Source organism: Falco biarmicus, chromosome 8 (genome assembly GCF_023638135.1).
Source record: "Falco biarmicus isolate bFalBia1 chromosome 8, bFalBia1.pri, whole genome shotgun sequence".
Classification (NCBI taxonomy): Eukaryota; Metazoa; Chordata; class Aves; order Falconiformes; family Falconidae; genus Falco; species Falco biarmicus.
In genome coordinates this window covers 43111082-43134744 of record NC_079295.1, presented here as the reverse complement: position 1 = coordinate 43134744, position 23663 = coordinate 43111082, and the positions used below count along the sequence as shown (strand labels likewise).

General features: G+C 42.7%; 1 protein-coding gene across 6 annotated transcripts in view; it reads right to left on the bottom strand.

Moving 5' to 3' along the window:
* Positions 1–23663, bottom strand: part of GALNT13 (polypeptide N-acetylgalactosaminyltransferase 13) — a 158454-nt gene that overhangs the window by 40597 nt on the left and 94194 nt on the right. For all 6 annotated transcript variants that reach the window (XR_008823691.1, XR_008823688.1, XR_008823689.1 and 3 more), the window contains exons 8-9: positions 22853–22970; positions 13736–13916 (exon numbers count right to left, since the gene is read on the bottom strand). Coding sequence is in view for 2 of the 6 variants with exons in the window: in XM_056350279.1 (XP_056206254.1) it covers positions 13736–13916; positions 22853–22970 (299 nt within the window). In the remaining 4 variants the exon portion in view is untranslated. The remainder of the gene's footprint in view (positions 1–13735; positions 13917–22852; positions 22971–23663) is intronic.

Here is a 23663-nt window from a genome sequence, read left to right as displayed (position 1 = left end):
ACAGTAAGTATCTATTTTAGATAAAATACCTATTTTAGAATGACAGAGGTTAGTTAACTCTTACATTGCAAAATTTGTCCAGACACTGAAGAAAAAAATATTAATTTTACTGAAATAGATACCAATGGGAACATTATTATGAATAGAATTAATGCTGCATTAAGATGTTTCTTCCAGTTCGTATGTCAGGAAAGCTTTTAAGAGAGGCAGAGTTGAAAAGAAACCTCTGACTTCAGCTTTAACCACCCGGCACCAGAGAGTAAAAATTAAAGCAGTAAAATTATTGAGGTACTAGAAGAATTTTGGCAGTGAAAGCATTTTTGCTGTGAAAACCATAAGACCCTGCTACATTACAGCTCTTCTTTGTCATCAAAATATGGAAAATAAATGTTCCTGGGAAATTCTGTCATTCTTACTACACCTAAGAGCAGCAGGAGTGAAACTGGCACTACTGGGACTGTAGCAAGGCTAGAGCTGATTTAAGTATGGGTGTGCATGTAAAAAAATGTATTTTTGTAGCTGGAAAAATTACTAAATACCCTCATAAAAGACCATTATATTCATGCTGTTTTTCAAATTTAAACGCTTGTTTTCTATTGACATTTATTGTATTAAGACTAAACATGTAGGTCAGCCATCGATCTCTATTTTGTAGGCATCTTAAAATGAGTCTCATTTGGAATGTCCATGCAACCCTAACAGAACAGGATTATTTCCCAACTCAGAAATCTTAGAGACAAAATACAAAGCCAGCCTCTTTCCCCAGTGTATTCAAATGTATGTTTTGTATTACCTGGTATTTCAATATTGGGCATGGTATGTGTGAGTGTATTATTTCTCCTATGCCATTTGCATTACATGTAAAGTAATAAAGATTTTCTTTCTACTCTTCCCTACCAGCTGAAAAGCTGTGTTAACTCATTAGAGATTTGTAATATGCCCCACAAGGGATATCGTTAGGAAAAAAGTAATCTAAGGCTCTGGCTGGCTGGCAATGATCTGGCAACAATCTGCCAACCCACTCCTTACACTCCATTTTATTACAAATTTAATAAAATGTTCTTTGCAAGTATCAGTGCTATAAACGACACAAAAGATAAAGCACGAATTTGATCTGTCTCGATTCATCTATGTTAATTACACGGGAGCACTTCTGCGTTTGTTGATCTACAAAAGTCATCTTTCACCTCCAACAAAACCAAGGGCATATACAAAGGAGGGATCGCACCCAGGAGCAAAGGGTTTAAGCCCCCTTTTAGCTGCAGCTTTAGGTGAGGCCGTATTGACACATCAAGACCTCTGGATCAGCTACAAGGCAGGAAAACCCCGATTCTCGTACCTCCTCTCGAAAGTACCTTTGAACTAAATCAAGCTAGATGACCCCCCCAAATGAAGTCAAACAACAATAATTCTCAAGGCAGTTGCTGGTTTTAATAACACGGTATTCAGCTAAATACCACGGTGTTGCAAGTCCTGCCCTTTCCTCCTACCACCAGCCCAGGTGGGAAGCATCCACAGAGCTTCACCGCCTTCTGCCATGGCGCCACTGCCGGGGGGAGGCTGGTACACGGGGGTGGCATCTGCGAGGGAGAGCTGGGGTAACCAACCTCGTTTCCAAAGCCAAGTTTAATAACGCCAGCCTAATATTGCACATGGCAACTGGCAAAGCAGAGCTGCTACAGGGCTTGGGGAGGGGAGAGGGGCTCAGGCCACAGCGCTGATGGGCACCGCGAGGACCTCCTGCCCCTTGAGAGTGGTCCAAGCACATCTTTGGGACTCAGGATCACCATCCAGGCGCTCTCCGAACCCTTTAATTTCCACCGTCACTACACACGAAGCCAATTTCTGTAGCTCAACTGGTTCACACTCAAATCCAAATGACTGTCTTGTATTTTATTTTGCATAAATCATCTCAGCTAACTGTTGGCACAGCAGTGAGGCAGGGCCACTTCTCTGGACACATCTGTAGAAGAGAAGGATTGTGGCTGGCAGACAAACAGCTCCTTGAAAGGGAAGAACTGGTGCTGGTGGGCATCAGCGCAGCCCTCCCACGCAGCTTCCCCACGACCAGTAGCTTCCCCACCACCAGCAGCCCCAACTGCTGCCTGCAGCCATGACTTTTATTACTGAGAAGGATAACAACCGATTCCAGTAAAGTAAAAGCAACCAGAAACAGGATCAGGGCAAACACTCAAATAAATAACGCGGTCACTTGTGTTCCTTTACAGCATTAGTCACTTAGTATTTTTGGTGATGCCTGACTATCAAGCGGTGCTTGAAGAGCGTTATTCATTTTTAGATTGTTGCCTTTGATTAATTACATTGGCTGGGTGAACCTGACCAGCCAAGCAGAGGCCGAGGGCTGAGTACCAATGTTGTTGTAGTGGGTTGACCCTGGTTGGAGGGTTTTTTCCCTTCTTAAATACGTTATCTCAGGGATGTTACCACCATTACTGATGGGCTCAGCTTTGGCCAGGTCAGGTTCATCTCGGAGCCAACTGGCATAGGCTCCATCAGATGTAGGGGAAGCTTCTAGAAGCCACCCCTGTAGCTCCCCCAACTACCAAAACCTTGCCACGCAAACCCAAAACAATTGTAGATGCACTTATTTCCCAAAACCCCATTGAGGGCACACTTAGGAGCTTTTGCTCCTGCAAGCAACACTGTCAGTAAACCGATTTACAGAAGTGCTGCGGCACATGGACCCACAAGGGGTGGCTTGGACCACCCAGGAGGAGCGGGGACGAGGTGGACAGGGACAGCACAACCTCCCTGGACTCACCATGAGCCAGTCCTGCCACCTTCACCTCCCCTCTCCTGCCACCACTGTGGCATGCCCCGTGCAGCACAGAGCCCTGCAGCCTCCAGATGGACCCCTGGTACGGGCACGGCTCTTCACCGCAGACACCTCCTCACCTACTTTCATGAAAATTGTATGTGTGTGTATATAGACACTTAATTTTTACTTGAAAAGTTAAGAACAGTGACTAACACTATAAAGATCTTGCAGCCCAACTGCTTTCATTCAATATTTCTTGGGTTTGGGGTTTTTTTCAGTCAGAGAATCTCAGCAAGTAGGGACTACCAATAGGTTCAGGTCTTCAATATCAGTGTCTTAAATATAAGCAGAGAAGCAACAGAAGAAAAGTATTTTTTTGACTCGGGAAGCAATAGCTCAGCTGTCCCAGCAAGACCCATACGAGCAGTCTCTTGCATACAGAGTCACAAGAGCATTCTGGCACGCAGGAGCGCCAGCACGGACGTGTTCACGTCTGTCTGGGGCAGGATTAGTGCCGAGCCTGAGACTGACTGGCCGTGACAGATTCCATCCCTTGTTCATGATGTGTTCAGCCCTAATGTTCAATTTGGTTGAGCAAGGAACCAAGAAACGATCTTTGGAAACTATGATGTTGAAAAAGTTGTATTAAATTTTGTACTTCCTTTCTTTTTTCCTTCTCCCCCTTTTTTTTCCCTTTTTTTGTCCCTCTTTTCCTTGTTTTCTTTTTCCCCTTTTTTGTCCCTCTTTTCCCTATTTTCTTTTTCCTTTTTTTGTCCCTTTTTTCCTTCTTTTCTTTTTTCCCTTCCCCTTCCCTTTCCCCCTCCTTTTCCCTTCCCCTTCCTTTTCCCTTCCCCTTCCTTTCCCCTTTTCCTTCCCCTTCCTTTCCCCTTTTCCTTCCCCCTCCTTCCCCCTCTTTTGCCCTTTCCCTTCCTTTCCCCCTTTCCTTCCTTTTCTCTTATCCCCCTTTTTTGTTTATTTATTTTCTTTTCTCCTATTCTTCTCTTTTCTCCCTTTCTTTCCTTTCCCCCTTTCTCACCCCTAGCACACACATTTCCCACCGTGGCAGGCTATGGCAGGAGCAGCCCAGCCGGGCAGGGCAGTGCTTTGCTCCTGCAGAAAATCCTCACCCCAGGCGAGCGCTTTCCCAGCAGGATGCGTGCAGACTCAGCGGCCACGCACCAGGGGCACCAGCGTGGCCACACGCATTTCACTGTGGGATCACCACGCCGCAGATTAAATGAACTTATTTTGGAATTAGTGCACTCGCAGCTCTGGCAGTCCTCGAGCACTGAAATGCTAAATAGGTAAAGGAAGAGGGAAAATGTTTATCAAGAGCTCTTACTTCCTAAATTGATACAGTCATTATCAACCTAATTATATAATTACACTTGAAAGCGGGATTGCACATCGTCTGCTGAGTAAATCTAAGTAAAACACAAGCACTTATCTTGTAATCCCAAATTAAAACTATAAAGTACTATATTTAAATTCTCAATAATGCTTTAAATAAAGTGCTCAAAAAATAATGTAATTTTGCATTTTAGCCTTACTTTAATAGACTAGGTAGGACATGGGAATTGAATACTAACTGATTATTAAGAAGATAAAGTGGTTTAGCAATGCACAAAGTGTACAGAGAAACCGAACTATTATGGGCATTATCTTTTTCAGCTGACTGTGCAAATGCAGGCCTATCCTGAGCATGTAATTATTTCTATTCAATGATTAGATACGGTATTTTAATGCATAAATTGACATAACTGCCTGCATTTAGCAATGCACAGGTTGAGTGGAATGAGATACGCTGGAACAACTTGAAAAAGAAGTGACTGTGGCTGCCAGGAGCAGTGTGACTGCAGCAGACAGAGAAGGTGCATCCCCGCAGACCCACCAGGGCATACGCACACGTGCCCTGGAAACAATTAAGACGTGGTTTTGCACATAAGAAAAAGATGTTGGTGTAACAGCAAAGAACCACCCAGCGTCTAATCCTGCACTGTTGATTTACATCAATTACACTGTTAATTTAATGGATAATAGTGAAAATAACAGAAAGCTGACTGCTAAACATACTAACAGAGATTAGTTATTATTAAGCTTTTTTTTTTTTTTTTTTATTACAGATGCCAATAAAAGACCAATACGGAGGGAAGGAGAGAGAATTGCTGATGCATTTTGGCATTGCATTGGGCACATTTTGCCTCACTGGGATGAAACTGACCATCCCCCCTTTGGGTACTTTGCATTCCCAAGCAGTCAGAATAGAACACTTTATTGCAGTCAGAAAATTGCGAGGATTTTTACTGATTTAGGAGGAAAGTCTCCTGTCAGCTCAATTACCCGGCACCAGTTCAACCTGAGCATAAATGAGACTGGCTGCAGAGTGCCACTGACAGCAGCAGAACATGGGCAATACGCAGTAACTCCTCCATTTTTCAGAACAAATTCATATTTTTCTTTTCTAAGAAAGAGACTTACTTAAAACCCTTTTAAGTGTTTCCAGAATTTCTGAGATACATTTTTTCAAACTCTTCTGAATGACTTGGCTCCCACGGTTTCAGGCTGTAATCACACTGCAGACTCTCAGGCTCCTGCCAAGTAACATTCAAAACTCCTTGTCAAACGCAGTATTTATATTAAAACAAAAAGGTAAGTGTTCCTCCCTACAATTATATTTTGTGATCTTACTCTCAGTTTTCAAACCCATACCAGCCTCAGCAAACAGAGCTTTCACAGCCCTGGGGCCCCGCTCCAGACTGAGCAAAGCCACCCTTCGCTCCAGAAGACACAGTAAAAATAAAACTGTGCTGTTCCCTCCCACCACCAACGCCAAAGGACAAAAATAGAGCACTTTTTTGTATGTTAATTGTTTCTCCCAGCGTTTCACCATGTGATAAATTAAGCTTTTTTTTCAACTCAAAATATTTCGCAGAATTTAACCTGTACAGTTTTACTTTTTGTTGTTGTGGTTGTGGGGTTTGGTGTTTTTTGTTAATCTCTGTTGGATACATTAAAAATTTGGGTTCCTAACTCATCTGAGCATGTGACATGAACAGCCAACACACAGGATGGCCAAATTCAAGGGTAGCAGAAATAAAAGATTTTATTCTTATCTACACACTGCTTCCACAAAGATAGGGCAGCAATTTTAAATATGTCCAAGACCACCAAAAATTTCAGATGGGTTCTTCTTCAGCGGAGTTCTATTTTTACAAGCAGACAGCTTCAAGAAAACAATTCATAACTCGATTGATCCAGACTTTTACCTTGAAATAAAATTACTAGGTGTGCACCCTAATTATGCTGAGAGATATATTTAACACAACGCCTCTGTGAACAACCATTGGTTCCTCTTTCTCTTAGGACATCAGCTGAGAAATCAAATTAATCAGGTCCCAGAGGAGAACTGGGTACATGAGTGTGTGCTGATAGATAATAGCTTCAGAGACCTAATTACTAAAATGCAACTTCCTTTGTTCTCTAACAGAATTATCTTGAGATCTGTATTTTTCAGATTAATAAAGTAAGAGAAATGCATGCCAGACAAAAGGATAAAAACCCCCAGTTTAATAATATTGGGAACAATTTCTAACATTTAGAAATGGCCTATTAAAAAAACCAAACTACTAATTCTTTTATTGAGAAGGGTTTTTTTTAAGTTTAAATGTTATTAACTTTAATTTCTAAACCCCCTAATTACCTTTCTCCTCTATTTGATTCTTAATGCTGGGGAACATCATCATCACATTTTGATCGCCAACTGGTACAGCACATTCATAAACAACTTTAAAAAAGAGCAGGAAATATAAAGGAGCCCTATACCAAAATTCTTTCCAGCGACTGAAACAGCAACAGGCATTAAGTTTTGAATTAAACTGATCTTGTCCTGCCAGCATCACTGGCACTGACCTCATTTCAGCCTCTTTTTCAATAACATGTTCTCCATAGGTTCTGAATTGGAATTTTCTATCAAAATCTTGTGCAAATATGCCAACGTATAACTGTTTAAAGAAGACAGATCACATTTAGAAGCATTACTGACTATCTGTGTTCATTTCAGAAGCAAGTTACTGTTTTGTTCATAGAAAGGCAGGTGATAACTTAACCAGAAATACAAAAGGTGCAGTGGCGTTTCACCCTAATTTTTCCAATAAAAGGAAACAGTTTCATTAAATATTGTCATGACAAAACCTGAATCATTTTATCCCTCTTTGACTCCACAGTTGTACCTATAACTAACAACCGAGAGCAAATGACCTAGAAGTTTTTACCTTGCACGCCTGCCCGGGCGGCAGGGGGTAAGGGCAGCTGGACCCAAGCCAGCAGGACCAACCCCACCGCTGGTGCGTGCCCAGTGCTGCCAGAAGCCCTCCGGGGCCAGCACCAGGCTGATGTGCCCGAAGGTGGGTCCCGTCCCACGGGGATGCTTATCACCAAGGGGCACACCAAGGCGTAGCAGAGATGAAAGAGTGAAGTCGGTCAGGTGGGATGGGGGGAACCGTGGTCGGGACAGCACCGGTGGTGGGAGGGAACCCCCCCACCCCTACCCCAGCACAGCTGCCAAGGGTTCAGCAGGCAGGACGATCCCCCCCGCCCGGCTCGGGAGGCTGTGGGACAGCGCAGCGGGGCCATTCACAGCTTTGTGAGGGTCTCCCCATGCACAACGGCTCTTTCAAGGGGGGCCCTGGCATAACCTGACTGCTGTGCTATAACCCACCACAAACGTGCAGAGCAATTTAAATGGTTTGAAACACGGCTGCCTCCCTCCCCTCCCCAGGTAGTAGCATTAAAAACTGCAAGATAAGCCCCTTTTGCTTCATCTAATTGAGGTCTTATTTTTATCAGCGGTAGCCAAAGGCATACTCAAACCCAGACACCCAGGGGGTGCAGAGGGAATGTCCACCCATCCCATACGGTCCTGCATCTGAAATACTGCAGGGTGGTTTTGAATTCTACCTTATTATCTTGCCATCTTTTCAGATGGAGACTGCATTTTAAGAGCTGCCTTAGCATCATACTGGCATAAAAGAAAAGGCAGAAGGACCCCAGCCCTGTGTCAACCCTGGGGAAATTTTGATAGGGAAATTGATAACGTCCTCCCCAGGTGGAAAAAGGAAAAGGATACCTCTGCTAGCAGCTTTTCCTTCCCACAGGAATCACCGTGGAAAGCGGTATTTGCAATGCATGATATCTCACTGGATGTCAGACTGCTGAAAAATGGTTTGTTAAAGATAGCCTTTCATTTGTATCTGTGCTTAGGAGCCGAAATTAAAATGGCCTACGGCAACAACTGGTCTTTTCCATAGCAGAAGGGATGTCTTCTCACCTCGGAAACCAGCTGATGAAATGCAGGCTGGAAAGCCTAATATTGGACATCCAAGCTAAAAAAAACGTCACTGACAAAATCCTCCCCCGCTGCTGCTGAAACCTAAGAAATTGTAAAGGCAGCCACAAAATGATTTCAGAAGCTGCTCTCTAATGCAACAGGAAATAATCTGTAATTCCTGTCCAAGACACAGGTGCTAATGAGGAGACATCAAAACGCGTGCTCATTTGACCTCTCACATGGCAGGTGCTCTTCCACACAGAGCTTCACAATGGCTTCTACTATCAAAAGCATCTGCACGTTTCCAAATGTCCAAATTGGGCATTTTCCGCCCAGCTGAACCGCAGGTACATGTCAGTACCCACCACTCCTCCAAACCTGGAGATCATCCATCCATCCACCCATCCATCCATGCATCCAACCACCCGCCTCCCTGATAGACGACAGCCACACCAAATAATGTCCTGCTACAGCAGCACCACACAGGCAGCTCCAGGCTGGAACCACCAGCAGAGAGGATTAAGGTTCTGATTTACCCATCCAATGTGCTCCTCATAGCCACTCTCAAAACCAAATCTCATATTTAAAATGCTTCGACCTGCAGAGGCATGACTGCATCACTCCATTCACATGGCATCCTGCAACGTGAGCACTCTGATAGATGGAGACAGGTATTTCCTACTGCCACTTTCTTGAGGTTTATTTTCTTTTAAATGGGTGGTTCCAAAGTAATCTATTTTGTTGGAGGTCTGATATCAAATTGTCAAAAGAGCAGAGCAGGGAAAACCATAGAATCATTTAGGATGGGAAAGATGTTTAAGACCACTGAGTGCAACCGTTAGCCCAGCGATGCCCAGACCATCACTAACCCATGTCCCTCAGCACCGCATCTATATGTTTTTAAATACCCCCAGGGACGTTGACCCCACCACCCCCTGGGCAGCCTGTCCCAGTGCCTGACCACCCTTTCCATGAAGAAATGTTCCCCAGTGCCCAGTCTGACCCTGCCCCGGTGCACTTGAGGCCGTTCCCTCTGGTCCTGTCGCTTGTTACCTGGGAGCAGAGCCCGACCCCCCTGGCTGCAGCCCCCTTCCAGGGAGCTGTAGGGAGCGATCAGGGCCCCCCTGAGCCCCCTCCTCTCCAGGCTGAACCCCCCCCCCAGCTCCCCCAATCGGGCTCGTGCCCCAGACCCTGCCCGGCTCTGGCCCCTCTGTGTCCCTGTGCCCCCCAGCAGCGGTGCCAGCACGGGGCACAGGGGGACGGCGGCTGCCCGCGCCCACAGTGAGGGGCTTGCTCTAGCTTTCGCAGATGTGCTGGAGAAAAGCCAAAGGCAGACTTAAATCGGATACATTTTTCCATGCCCTTTTTCTTTTACTTTCTATAGCCAAACATCACCTTTTGCTCAGTACTGAATTCCTCCCTACCACAACTCACAATATCTCAGTAGAAATTCTGGGTAAAAAAGGATTAAAAAAAAATATAAAAATCAAGCCCTGCTGTAACCAAAGGGACCTTTGCTTAGAAGGCTGTGACACAAAAAGAAAAGCAATGGTAGAGAGAAAAAGAGAGGGGAAAAAACCCCAGAAAGAGTTCTGATCCAGGATTTTGAGTGTCGCATTTAGGAATTTGAAAATTAGAACATAAGCGATTTGGAAGCATTTTTTTAAAACTGAAATATTAACATGTTTTAGAAAACTACAGAGCAGCAATTTAATCTGGCACTCTTTCTGAAATTGGAATTTTTAAATTATTCTATCCTGTCGTGCACTATTCTAGTCACCTTTACATGCATTTTGCTAATATTTCATTTAAAATGTATTGTGTTTTCAATAGCCCTTAGTACAGTGCTTTTAGAGCTTCAGCTCACCTAAATGCTTTAAAGCAACTACCTCCTCATCAGCCTAGAAAAACTTGCTGTCAAAGCAGAATATAAAAGCACAGAGTGCAGTGTATTTGCCACATATGTTATGTGGTGAATATGCATTGTTAGTACTCGCACACTCTTAAGAAAATGTACGCTTTCAGGGTGAAATATTAGAAATGTATTTAGTTCAACACAAATGCAATGGGGAACTTGCTCTTACAAGACTGCACAAAAAGAGAACTTAAGGGAGAAGCAAATTAAACAATGGCTAATCCCATGTGATAAATTTATGGTTCGAACTTGACTGCCTCTTACATGGGTTGTGAATTCACTTGTACATCATATTAGACATTCATTTGTCAGCATTATATTTATTTTTTCCATTTTTTTCCCTTCCTCTTGCAGGGGAACAGAAACCAATTATGTCAGAAACAGTCAAGCAAATTTTCTGTCACATACCGTACTCCTCCAGCATTAATTGGGCAGATATAATTAGAAAGGGACAGAATCCTGAAGGGACACAACCCTGCCCATCTCACACAAAGTTCCATTTCCATATGTAAGAGGACTCTGTCAGTGGGGTTGTTCTGCACTCATGGTATGTTTACCCTCTGCATGCTGTTAAAGCCAGCACACGCAGAACCCATGATGCACTTCCACCAGGTGTGACCCATGATGTCTGTTCAGTCAGCACTACGAGTGATGACAAACACCAGTAGCTTTAACAGCTGACCTGCTCCTCCAGACCAAGGCAGCAAGTAGCTCATCCTTGCACGACTCAGAAGAAATGCAGCAGAAGACAAACAGGACTTGAAGATACCAATGGCTTCTGGAGACCTCTGCCCTCCAGGAATCCCACTGCCACCCATACAGAACATGGCTGGAGAGGGATGGTGGTTCACCTCGTTGGCTGGTTTGGCTTTTGTTACCCACCCTGAAGTCAGCAACATTTTGTCTTCTTCCATGGTTTCATTCCTACTATTGGACCAAGAAACCTCTCCTCGTGGGCTGTTCCCCGAAGAGAACAGACTTACTTTTTCTCGAGACCAGGCATTCCTCCACCAGTGTTCCACTCAGAGCCCTGGGGCCAGAGCACCACGAGAAGATGCACCTGAGGAGGTATTTCACAAGGACGGAGGAAATCTACCGGCACCTCTCTCCCTTGCGATGCAATGGCCCTTCCTCCCAGCTGGAGGCAGAGCCCTGCTGGCGCTTCCCAAAAACGCTCGGGGCCACCCTAAACCTCTGACTCATGGGGATCATCAGCCTGGTGATGTTTTCTTAAAGATTTGTTTCATGCTTGCATCTTTTGGTTATATACACATTTTTACACATCTGTATTTAGTGTATATATAAGATATAAATAAATAAATATCTTTTTTACGCCATTAACGGGGCACTTGAGGTGTGCATAGACTTTTTTTTTAATGGTGCCTTAGATTATTTGGCTTGATAAGGGTTTTCCAGGATGGACTCAGAATGTTTTATGAGCGCATAGTGTGACAGCCACAGGACACATGCGACAACCCATGCAGAAATCAAGAGTTTTCCGACTTCACAGCTCATGATTGCAGGTTGGCACCTGATGATTGACCGAGATGTCTTGCACCCCTGAAAAAATCAAAGCACCAAAACAGCTTGTGGAAACAAGCAGGTTTGCAGTCAGAGTGAGCTGAGGTATAATAACAGTAAATTGCGCTGGAGATGAAACGCAGAACTCATACAGATAATTATATGGTCCCAGGTTTACTTCTCGGTGATAGTGAAAATGTAAACTGATTCTATTGCTACAGAATTTAAATGGGAAGAAAGTTTAAAGATGGAAGAATTGGAAGATTATCCCAGAGCACACAAGAAAATAGGAACAATAGCTTACATCGTCTATGGTTACTCTCTACCACAGACATTTTAAGTAATTTATAAATAGTATGAAAAAATAACTGTTTTTCATACATATGACTATATATTCTGGCTTTTGAACTGAAGCAATTTACTTTTTACTACCTGTATAATTTTGTGGTATCGGTAAAACTGTTCGGAGTAAATACCCACCCAGAATAGTTTTCTATTTTGTATACAAATCTTTAAAAGGAAAATAACATTATAAAGTATATTAACCTTATTTTTTCATTTATTTCAGCTAAATCAAATTAAATAAAACTACTGGTCCTGATTTATAGAAAGAAAAGTCTAAGCTCAAAATGCCTGCTTTAAGAGGTCAGCTGTGACCAAAGGTCTACTTGAAATACAGGTGCAAGACAGTCTTTACTCAAAAACCAGCACTGCAGGTACACACTCTTTTTTTCCTGATCACAGCCACTCATTAAAGTTTTTGATTCTTGGGTTTCTTCAGGGGAAAAAAACCCCAAAACGTTTGTTTAAAACTCTAAGTCTGATAAAAACTGAATCGCCTCCAAGTCTCATTTTTCAAGTGAACATGTACGTTTGAAATGATGAAAGTAAGAACATGAAAGAAAACTGCCCTGTCAGAGACTTGAGGGTAGCTACATTATTCTAAAGACCAAGATTTATTTAAGAGCTAGTTGCATAAAGTAAACTTATGCTTAATTAACGAGGAAAAAAAAGACAAACTGTGCTGTCACTTCATGGGCACAGGTTGACTGTCTACGCCAACCAAAGTGAGGGCTCTCCCAGCCAGGGAGTCCCTGGGTAGGCAGCTGTGTGCCAGGCTGAGTGGGACATGTCCTTTTTGGAGGGACACCTCAGCGCGTCGCACGGAGAGTGACGAAAGCCCCATGTCACGCTCCATTTTTAATGTACCTACTCCAATAAACTCACTCATATGGGGGCCCTGATTATATTTACATTAAACGTCCCCAGCTTTAACATAATGTTAGGTTATTTCATCAAAATATTTATGCGCAATATAACCCTTAACCATTATAAGATCAAATAGGAATATGTTTTTTATCTCATGTATTTGTACCTTGTTTGTAATTTGTATCTGCTATGTGCTCTATACTGAAACCTAAATGAAAATCACCAATAAAAAGGAAGAGCAATCTGCATGTTTAGAAGAGAGCGTTTCTCCTGAGGAATGATACTTGGCATTGGTGAGACAGAGGAACGTGATGAAGACACTTCATGGCACTGAGTCCTGTGCTCCGAAGGGCCCCTGCTGTCCACGCAGCCCCAGAGCACCTCTGCCAGGAGAGAATCACAGAACTGTTCTGGTTGGAAAAGACCCTTAATATCCAACTTTTAAGTACAACCCAGCACCACCAAACCCACCACTAAGCCATGTTCCTCTGCACTGCATTTATGTCTCTTAAATACCTCCAGGGACGGGGACTCCACTGTCTCTCTGGGCAACCTGCTGCCCTCCCATTGATGCCTTCTGAAGGCATCATTATGATCTTCATTATTATTATAAGAATATCATTATGATCTTCAGGGATCATAACGATAATCTGGCCAAATTCTACTTTTCCTGGACTAAATGCGTCAGAAGAACTTTCTTACTTGGTTGAAAACTAACGTTATGAGAATAACGTTCTGATGAAAACCTCATGGTCTTTGGGAAAGGAGGAGCCTTAACTAATATATTTTTACCTTGGGAACAGATTATAGAAGGTTTTAACAAATGGAAAGGATAGAATTTTGAAAGCACTTTTGCTGTTATGTCTCAACTTGTGCACACACATGTGGACATGTCTACACTTACCTTTATGTGCCTTACATTTACGCTTCCCTTTTTTTCAGACAGCTGTACAGAACATAATATGATCAGGATAGAATTTCTTACCTGGGGATATTATATAGAAGAAGTCTTTAAACTCATCCATCCAGACCTCTGCCAGTCTCCTGTTGTTCTTGTTGATGACATGTCCCGTGCCACCAGGGAAGGTGTAAGGTGTTGCCTTTCTGAAAACATGGCCAACATGCGAGCAGGTGACAATCTCAAGGGAGCCACCGCACTGCCAAATCTGAAATTAAAACATGCAGAAAAAATGTTGACTAAACCAAATACAAGCCACGCCGAGTTTATAGCAGTTGGGACTGCCAGGTTAGCAGCTACCTCCTGATTTATTTCCCCAGGTCACAATTCAAAGGGGAATCTCAAGAAAAAGTTTAAGGGAAACTCTTGATAGCGGTGAATGTGCACAGACTTTAACAACTGTCACAACGTGAATGCCTGTGTGGATGGTTCACTTGGTTCTGTGTCCTTACAACAAAAACACATGCAAAGCACCATCTGAGAAAAGCGTCATCCTATAATAGATGCAGTGTAGGGTATGGATGTTATTTGTTTGAATTTTCCAGGATTTCATAATATTTAAAGAAACAGAGAACTTTACTTGTGTGTGTGTATATAGATATATAGATATGGATATGTCTATGGACATATTTTTCAAAGCAGAATCATGCCCATGACCATCCCGAGCAAAGGCACAGCAGGGCTTGGTTACTATCACAGACAGCAATAGCAAGCAGCCAGCACAGGTACTCTGAGCACCACAGAACCACAGAAGTGAAATGCAGATGCAAAATGCATGTTCACATGGTGAGTACCATGATCAACTCCAAAAAAACCCCAAAAAAAGTTATAGACAAAGAAAAGAATTTGATGAATTTCTAGATGCAAACTGTCCCTTTCCGCTACTGGAATTTATACTCTGAGTAAGCTCAGTGTTTTCAATACAGCTGCATAAGTATAAAAAAAATTATATAATCCTGGCCTTTAATACCCTGTTGTTAAATGAAGTAATGTATTTTTCTGCCAGATGACAAGAGTCTTGCTATGATACACATCAGCTTGTGTGTTAACTTCTGTTCTGCCATCTCCCATCTTTCTAGGCTCTGAAAACAAGTAGAGAGGAAACGGAAGGAGGCTGGAGGTCCAAGCCTGCAGAACTGGAGCACACCGCAGGCAGTCGGGTGAACAAGAGGGGCAAACAAAGATTTCCATCGGATGCTTATGGGGTTACAAAGCTTTGCTGTTCTGCCAGACAATATCAGTCCCTCGGGATTCACTCTTCACTAAGGTTCACTGACATTTTTGGCATCACCAAAGGTATCGCCAGCTGCCCGGTTCCTTACTTAGGCTCGTCCCACCCTTCGCTTTAGTCTCCTCCTAAGCAGCCAGCAGGACTAAAATTTACAATGCCTCCTGGTAATAAACCACAAGAGTTTAAGAACCATTGGATGTTTTAAACAGGAACCCTGGTGCAGTCTTGTAATTAGAGCTCCTCGACACAGACGTTAAGTTACCATAGTAACTTAATGCAGATTTTATTTAATTAGGGCTAAATCCTTTTATATAATTTAATTAGTATGCTAAGTGATGTACTCTGTTGGGATAAGCAACGACAACATCAAAATATTCTTGTGTTTAACATCTTGTGTTTTGCAGCTCAGTGACAACTAGTCACTTCAGGTGAAACGTCAAGCTGATGGATGCCGAGGAACACGCAGCCATACGGAAAGGGAGCAGGCACTACAACTGCCATACACACTGCTGATGCACAGAGCAGCTTGCTGGGCAGGACAGCGATGGGCACGGGCAGTTTTAGGAGCACCTTAACCCATGGTCCGTGCCCAAGGACCAGCATTCCCCCCCGGCTGCTGCTGCTCTCCCCCTCCGACTGCTCTCCCTGGCAGGAAATTCCTCCCACGCTGCTGCTTCTTAAAATGTGTGTTCCTGTACATTTTTTAAGCACATTTTTGGCTGTCCTCAGTACAATCTGCTATCTATTACAGTTGTCATAGGAATGTGGATGAACCTGCACCCCAGTCAGAAGCAAAGGACCTTTATCTTTTCAGTATTAGTTTAAAACCCCAAACAAACCAACCTTCCTGAATATTCCCTGGTCAAATGACTATTTCCAGAAGTTCATCTGATGCTTTAGGACTGTGGGATTCCAGAGATCTGTTCACTGTACAGACAAGACACGCTACAGTAATACATTGGATCACTTCTCATGGCAACTACAGTGAACACCGACATTGTTCCCAACACTTTGCTACCGAAGAGCTCTTTGTAAACACCTCAAGTCAGGTATCCAGTACCTGCCAGCTGCTTTTTCCCAACGCTGGTGACTGCTCCATGTAATGCTCCAAAAATTACTGAGTAAAATTGCCATTAAATTTTATTATTATTTATTTTATTTTATTATTATTATTATTACTATTGTTGTTGCTATTGTTATTATTATTGTTTGTTATTGTTATTGCTGCTGCAGTCATTTTAACATTCACTCTATTTTTTAATCCAGCAAAATTTCCAGGGATAGAATTTACTTGATCCTACAGCTTGGGAATCAGGTATTTCCAATGAACCATATCCTTCCTCCAACATGCCGAGACTTTTCGGAACATGGCAATGATTTTATTAATTATTGCTTTGCCACAGTCCTTCTAGTCATCTTAGTGCTCCCTTCCTGGGAAAAGAATTACAAACAGCCGGTGTCTCACCCTGGACGGCTACAACGAGACTTTCTGCCCACCAAAGCCCACGCTCAGCAAAGCTCCGCGACCCCTGTGCCAGGCACCCACCGGCAGCACTTGCTGCGGGGGCAGCGCAGGCAGGAGCCCAGCCCTTAGGGTCAGCAATATTCCACTGTACTGGCCGCCCACACATCGTCACAGGCAATAAGGGCCCTGACGGCGACTAAAAGCACTGAGGGACGAAAGGCAGCTGGTTTGCAAATATACTGGTATGAGATTGACGTATCTCATTTTAAAAAAAATATTAAAGTTACCTTTAATTTTCACACTGAATTATTCATAAACCAGTTATCGTCACACAGTACTTTTTGAGGTTGAAGGTGTCTTCCTTCCCTTCTCCTCTGAAGTTTAACCCTTCTCCTTCTACCCGAATACATTCCCCAAAATCAGGCGTCCTTCCAACCATGGTACTTTGTTCATACTTCAAGTACCTCCCTGAATTTTCCAACCCAGCATATTCCACGAGTTCATTCCTTGCTTTTTGTGAAAAGTTATTTAATGGGAAAAAAACCAACATCCAACTGCAACTTTACAGTTAAGAAACTCTAATAGTGACCCATCCCTACCTGACATCTCACACTTCACCACCACCCATTTTCCCACCCACCCGTTTATACTGGTCCCCATCGTCTCCTGACTCAGGAGATAATTTCCAGCGTGCCCCTTATTGAAATGTTTCAGTGAAGAACCATCCAGCAGATCTGCCACATTTCCTTGGTCTGGAAAATGACCTGTCAAATCCAGCATGCGATAATTTACCTTCTATAAACCCATGCAAGACTAACCCATTTTCTATTTATCTTTTTGCTTACAAATATTAATTCCTTCAAAGTTTGCAGTAAAACATTGCGCGCCATGGAATTAAAACGAAGGCTTGTATTTGCCTTACTTTATCCCTTTGTCATAATTTATCCCTTTTTAAATATAGGCATTAATTATTTAGAACTACCTTTGCTTTCACAGACATTTTAAAACCATTCCTATTATTGCACAGAGCGAGTGCATTAAACCCTGTCTGATCCCTGTCTGATTTTTTCCCCCACTCACTATAATTTTTGAGCACTGAGTCACAGTCAGTTCCCACAAATCTCAATGTAAGACAATCACAAATATTTAAGGCTAATAATAATTTGTATGCAAATACAAATAAAATGACTGTGAGGCTTTACTCTGAATTTTAAAACAAGTAGAAAAATTACTCTGATGCTTGTTCATGCTTGGGTGGCAGGAGTACTTATCATCTACCTCATCCTAAAAGGAAACACACACGCCAACCTGCCATTCGCCGGCGAATCTCTCCAGCCCGCTTAAAAGCAAACCCCATCATAACTCAAGATTTAGATTAAAATAAAACTAAAATTTCAGGTTGCAGAGATACAAAACACCAAAAGCAAATGCTTTACATGTTAATAATCCCATTGACTTCAGTTTAGAAAAATATTTTTTTACATAAAGGGGCTCTTCTGGTTCAGGTGTGCGCTTATTGATGATGGTGTTAGATTAAACATCTCTCACATATACGCTCAGATCAAAGCTACGGTAAAATAATCCCCAGAGATTACTGCAGTAGGAACGTAAGTTAATACGTAAGCACAGTTAGTATTAAATAAGTTAAAATAGCTTGCTGGTATGCAGTGATGGGTAAGTAATGATTAGGAAAAAAAAAAAAAACAACTGAAAACTCTTAATACCAAATATGTCTCTAATGACACCAACTGAACTGCTGCATCCTGAATATTTTCCCTATAGAAAGATAAGAACCCTGACATAGGGGAAAACTAATGCAGTCCAAAGAAAGGGAAAAACGTTGTGTGAAAAATGCTTTAAATGTAAGCTCACAAACATATTTCGAGTACAATTTGTGGGCAAACTGTGCTCCTAAAATTAGTTAACAAACAGCTAAGGAATACTGAAAAGCACCGAGATAGCTTTTTAATCTGTTTGCCAGGTGATTAGGGATTTATATATCCCAAATTCTACACACAAAATTAATTTCAATGTCACAGTGTACTTCTGAAAATAATCTTGCACGCACGCAACCTTTCCAGCCTCGCCAGGAGCTGCACACTGCTCTGCCTGTAATTACACAGCGCTGGTCTTCCAGTCACCCAAATCAACGGTTCTGCTAAAACCGTTTACTTAAGCGTGTTTAAATGCTCTCTTACACCTATAATTTTGCAGCTGAAAGTTGAGAGCTTACATACAGTCAGGCTGAAAAATTGCTGTTAATTACCCTTTGTGCATATCTGGAAAAGCTTCATCAATAGCATCCAGGCTCATCAGCAATTCCTTCCACAATGCAGCGACCATTGGGATGCAGCTCTGGGCTCCAGCAGCAGCGGCCGCAGCTGGGACGGAGCGAGGGGGCTGCTGTTTGCCCACGCCTGTTTCCTCGCACCGAAACAGCCCCTGGTACCATAAAATGGTTTGCTCATGCTTTAATAAGAGTATTTTTAAAGACTGGATGCTACACTAAGTTGGAAAAGAATTAAACATCCTCGCATCTTATTGATTCACTGTAAGAGTTCCTCCAACAGTCCAACCAGACATTTCAGAGACCAAGAGCGGCATGGAACTGTATCACACCGCTCAGGCAACACATGGAAACCCTTGTGTCCCTCTTCCGCGCCTCCAACAGCTGCTGGAAAACCAAAAGTAAACAGCATTTTATTCCTGTTCAGAGTACGCATTTGCTTTTTCTAGCCTTGCTTTGGCCTACTTGGATTATTTTAAAGAATGATTTTTTTTTTTTTTTTTCTGATGGACAGATTATTTTTAATACTCTTTCCAAAGCTACATGAGCTGCTTTCTGACTATCAAGTTTTCAGGACACTCTCTGACTGGGATAAAACACTTAGGGAACTTAACAGAAAAATTAAAAAGGTGAACGAATCCTATGAACGAAAATACGGCAAATGTTTAAGAATAAATGAGGTTTTCATTTACTAGAGTAGACCCTTACAGCTGTAGGACATTCCTGCCAGGATTATTTTTTTTTCCCATTATTAAAATACATCCTCCAAGAGGCATCATTAAAGACCGCTCAGCAACGAGCAGCGGCACAGCTCAAAGACGAAACATCGGTTCAGCCAGAAGCAAGGGAAGGGCACACAGCCGTGCACACTGCCACGCTGCGCCCGGGATCTTATGGGAACCAAGGGGCTGTTGCGAGTCCTTGCCGGCACTCAGCCCCGGTGCTGCCCGGCCAAGCGGTGGGAGGCATGGGGACCCTCCATCCCTGCGGGTGCTGCTCTGGCATGGGGACCCTCCATCCCTGCGCCCTCCCCAGGGCATCGCGTCCAGCCCAGAAATACCTGTGTGCCTCTCTGAAACCAAAAATACCGTGAACCCTTTTAACCATTCCACTGGGGGTAACGCCACTGCTGCCCACAGATCAGAGGGCGCAGACGTAAGCCAGGGACAGACAGCAAAGGCACTTACCACATTTTTTGAGGCTGCGGGGATTAACATGACAGGGCTTTTTGGTTTTCTTCTCTGAATAACAGACCAACACCCCTCTCCTACGTGATGATAGAAACATCCAATATAGTGAGAGCTCCAGGAACATCCTGACTCCTGTTCCAGTCGTTTCCCAAACTAGGCCTTAGTCTCAGTGTGTTCCTGACCGCAACAAGATACTCCAGAAACCTGCCGAGTAATTGCAGGTTTGTCACGTGGCTGCCGGAGGAACCTCCCCAGCCCCTCGGCACTCTTTGCTACCAATTTTCTGCAGATGTTAAACATCAGATAGGTTTTTAAATGCAGAGGCCTTGGTATTTTATTGATCTGGTTGTCCTTGATGTACTTGACTCTCCGGCTGGTTTTCTTTACAGATGGAGGCTCTAAATACCAAGAAACAGCATCGCGTGGCGGCCTGGCATTTCCATGGTAATCCCTGGTGCTGGAAGCACGTAATTTTATTTCTATTCTTGACACCATGCCCTTTTATTAAGTTGCTGCACACATTCCAGGCCGGTAGTGTTTCTTGAAGTTTAAGCAGGAAAATCTTCTGAAGACATAAAATCGTGTTCTCTAATATGATGCCCCAAAATTCATGCGATTCCTTCTCCCCTTGCTCCCTCCACCTCCATCTTAACGTATAAAATAAGAATCATGGCAAAGCTGCATTCCTGCTTTTATCACTAGGGCTTTCTGTGGAGAGTGGCTGTCGTTGGTCTTTTGTCTTTCCACATATTTTTGACTGAGATTTTTAATTTAAAGCTGAAATTAATATCTCATGACAGTATTCTCACAAAATTTATACAAGTTAAGCCCATCGCCGGCTTGCTCAGCATTGAGATATCCAAGTCCAATTTGAAACAGCACTCAAGCAATGATTAATTAGGGATGGAAGATATATTATCTATATTATATAAATTACGGAAGTGCCCAGGGAGGAGAGCCAGAGGAACTGTACCAAAGGCAGAGGTAACGGCTCAACGTGCACTACACAGAACTGCAAACCCCAAATTATCCCGACCAGGAGCCGGCTGACCCGTGCCAGGAGCCCCACGGAGCTTCCCACGCAGCTGCCAAGAGCCAGAGCAGAACAGCACCAGATAAAGACAAAACACCACCACTAAATTGCTGAACTTCTCAGGAAAGGTTTTGCAAAATATATTAGCGTTATTCGAGCCAGACTATGCATTATGAATATCCTATTTAGAGCACTTCTCTACCATATGTTGGGAGCTGAACACAGGCTTGCACGCCGCTCTCAGCGGAAGATCAAATGCTTTCGGCTGAAATGAATCTATTATGCCAGGGAGCAGGAAAAGGCCGTGGAATTGTAAATTGTTTTGTTCTGTTGCACTTACAAGGCCGGACAGAAAAACAATCAATATTTGTATCTTTGTTAACAAAGATAGCCACTGCCAAAAGGAGCCCACAGAGAAACAGCTTCCATGTACTCTCCAGTACGGACTCTTAACAAAAATCGCCTTGTTTGTCCCTCTGAGTTACAGTTGGGTTTTCAGGGATTATCATTTTCATGATGGAAAGCCAGTGTTCTTCCAAAATGAGAGTTAAGTATTTTAGACCCTTCACTAACGAGAATGGGACCTTCCCGCAGTAATGACCCAAAACGGGTCCTGCAAAAGGTTTTCTGTAAGCGATAACAAACGCCGGCAAGAGCCAACGGCTCCGAGGTTCCCTCTGCCAGCGCTCAATGCGCATCAGCAATTCTCATCTTAACATTTCAGTGGACTAGGTGACCCTCACCTTGCAGAAATCACACACTGATAGTCGGTGAAGAACAAACAGTAGTAACATGCGGGTTTGGTTGGAGAGAGGCACACATTTAACACTTTAAAGTGCTGCTAGTCACTCTGCTCCAGGGATCACTTCTAAAGACATGAAAAACAAGCCTGCTAACAGGCTGAAGTTAAAAATAAGCTCCTTTGTAGGGGCCTACATCCATCCAAGAGATATTTTTAGGGGTCTATACACCAAAAACTGTTGAAATCCACCAATTTAAAATATTAATACTCAGAAGTAGTAACTCTACCCTTCTATTTTACCGGGAAGTGAACAACTACGGTTTATAGAAAATGGGCTGAAAATGCTTTCAAATTCTCAGTTGATCTTCTCTAGAAATACCTGCTTCACAAAAATCTTCAAAGGAGTTTCTGTGAATAGAAAATAGTCCACCAGCCCTGGCTGAAGACAAAAAGACATAAAAAAAAAAAAAGAACAGAAGGATATCCCCATGATGTGCTACGTACCACATCGGTATACCAGGGTTTATTTTGCATACTTACTTAAAATGCATAAATTGTGACACATCAGAGATGTTCAAAGTAATTTTCAGCATCCTTTCTAACAATTACTTATTAAAGACTCAATTTTCCAATTTTCCTTTATATCTAAAGGACAATTACTAAATGCATTTCACTAAAAGGCATTTTATTCTTGTCATGGTCAATGTACCTATCTCCAGCAGAAACACAGTCACTTTTCTCCAAGATGTGAAATTTCTCTGCGAGCTCAGCTCTCACACAGAATAAAAATCCCAGACAGAGCTTGAAAGTTCACGATGACATAAACTTTCAAAAACTTCTGTTAAAACATATATTTGAATTTATTTATTTTTTTATACTGTATGAATTTGTAACTTGTTTATGTCAGCTAGGACTTGCACTAGCTGACAGAAAGTCTTATTTCTTTTACAAGGAAAGAAAGGTATTACTGAAATACATATTATTTTGAAAGTGTAAAAATTTCCAAACAGTAATACAATGTTTCATGCAGTAAAAAGGACCGAAATACTATAATGAGGCATTCCCAAATATCTTGAGAATTTAAATAAACCCATGACTTGCAAGACAGCTAAAGCAGAACTGCCCTGTCTGCAGTGTAGGAACCGTTACCGCACAACTGTGTGTGTTGACATAAAATGAAGGAAAACGGCAATTACCCTAAAAGACATTTCAAGATTCTCTCCACCCCAGATATCCATTCCTGCATCGTAAGTTCCTATCTCTTCAAAGTAGTTTCTGTCAATAGAAAATAGGCCACCAGCCATAGTAGGGGTCCTAGTTGAAAACAAACAGAAAAAAAAAAAAAAAAAAAGGGAAAAAGAAAAGAAAAAATATCTTTTGAAAGACACTGTGGAATTTATTAAGTGACACTACTATACATTTCACTACCTCAGACATTTTGACTATAAATACACTCTATGCACAGCAACTTCAATACAAACTACTAACGACAATCACACGGTTTCGAGCGCGCGGGCTGTGTGCGCCTCTCGGGCAGCGCTCCCCCAAGCCGATGAGAGCACTGCCCGAGCGAGAACTGCAGCACTGCTTCCTACCCGCAAAATTACATTTCCATAGATTATTTCAAGAGTATTGTGATGGTAAAGTGGATGGAATTTTGGCCTTCTGCATCCAGAACAGCAGTTAAAATCCAGTCTGAAATGCTTAGTGAAGAGAGTTTAATGCCTCAGCTTTGCCTTAGAGGGAGACTAAATGTGCATAAAATTACCAGGAATAATCTCTCTTAACAGGATTATAAATCCTTACAACAGGCAAATCCAGTCAGAGTGCAACTTCTCTTTGTGTAAAGATGTCCTGTTTCCCTGTAAATATCTGCTCTGTGTTTTTTCAGCATTTAAAGTCTACATGAAATGAAAAATGCTCACCCCAGCTAGCAGGAACACAGCTCTGAGTTACTGCGCCTGTATGTACCCTCCAAACCACAGCCCTCTCACAAGATGGACGGTG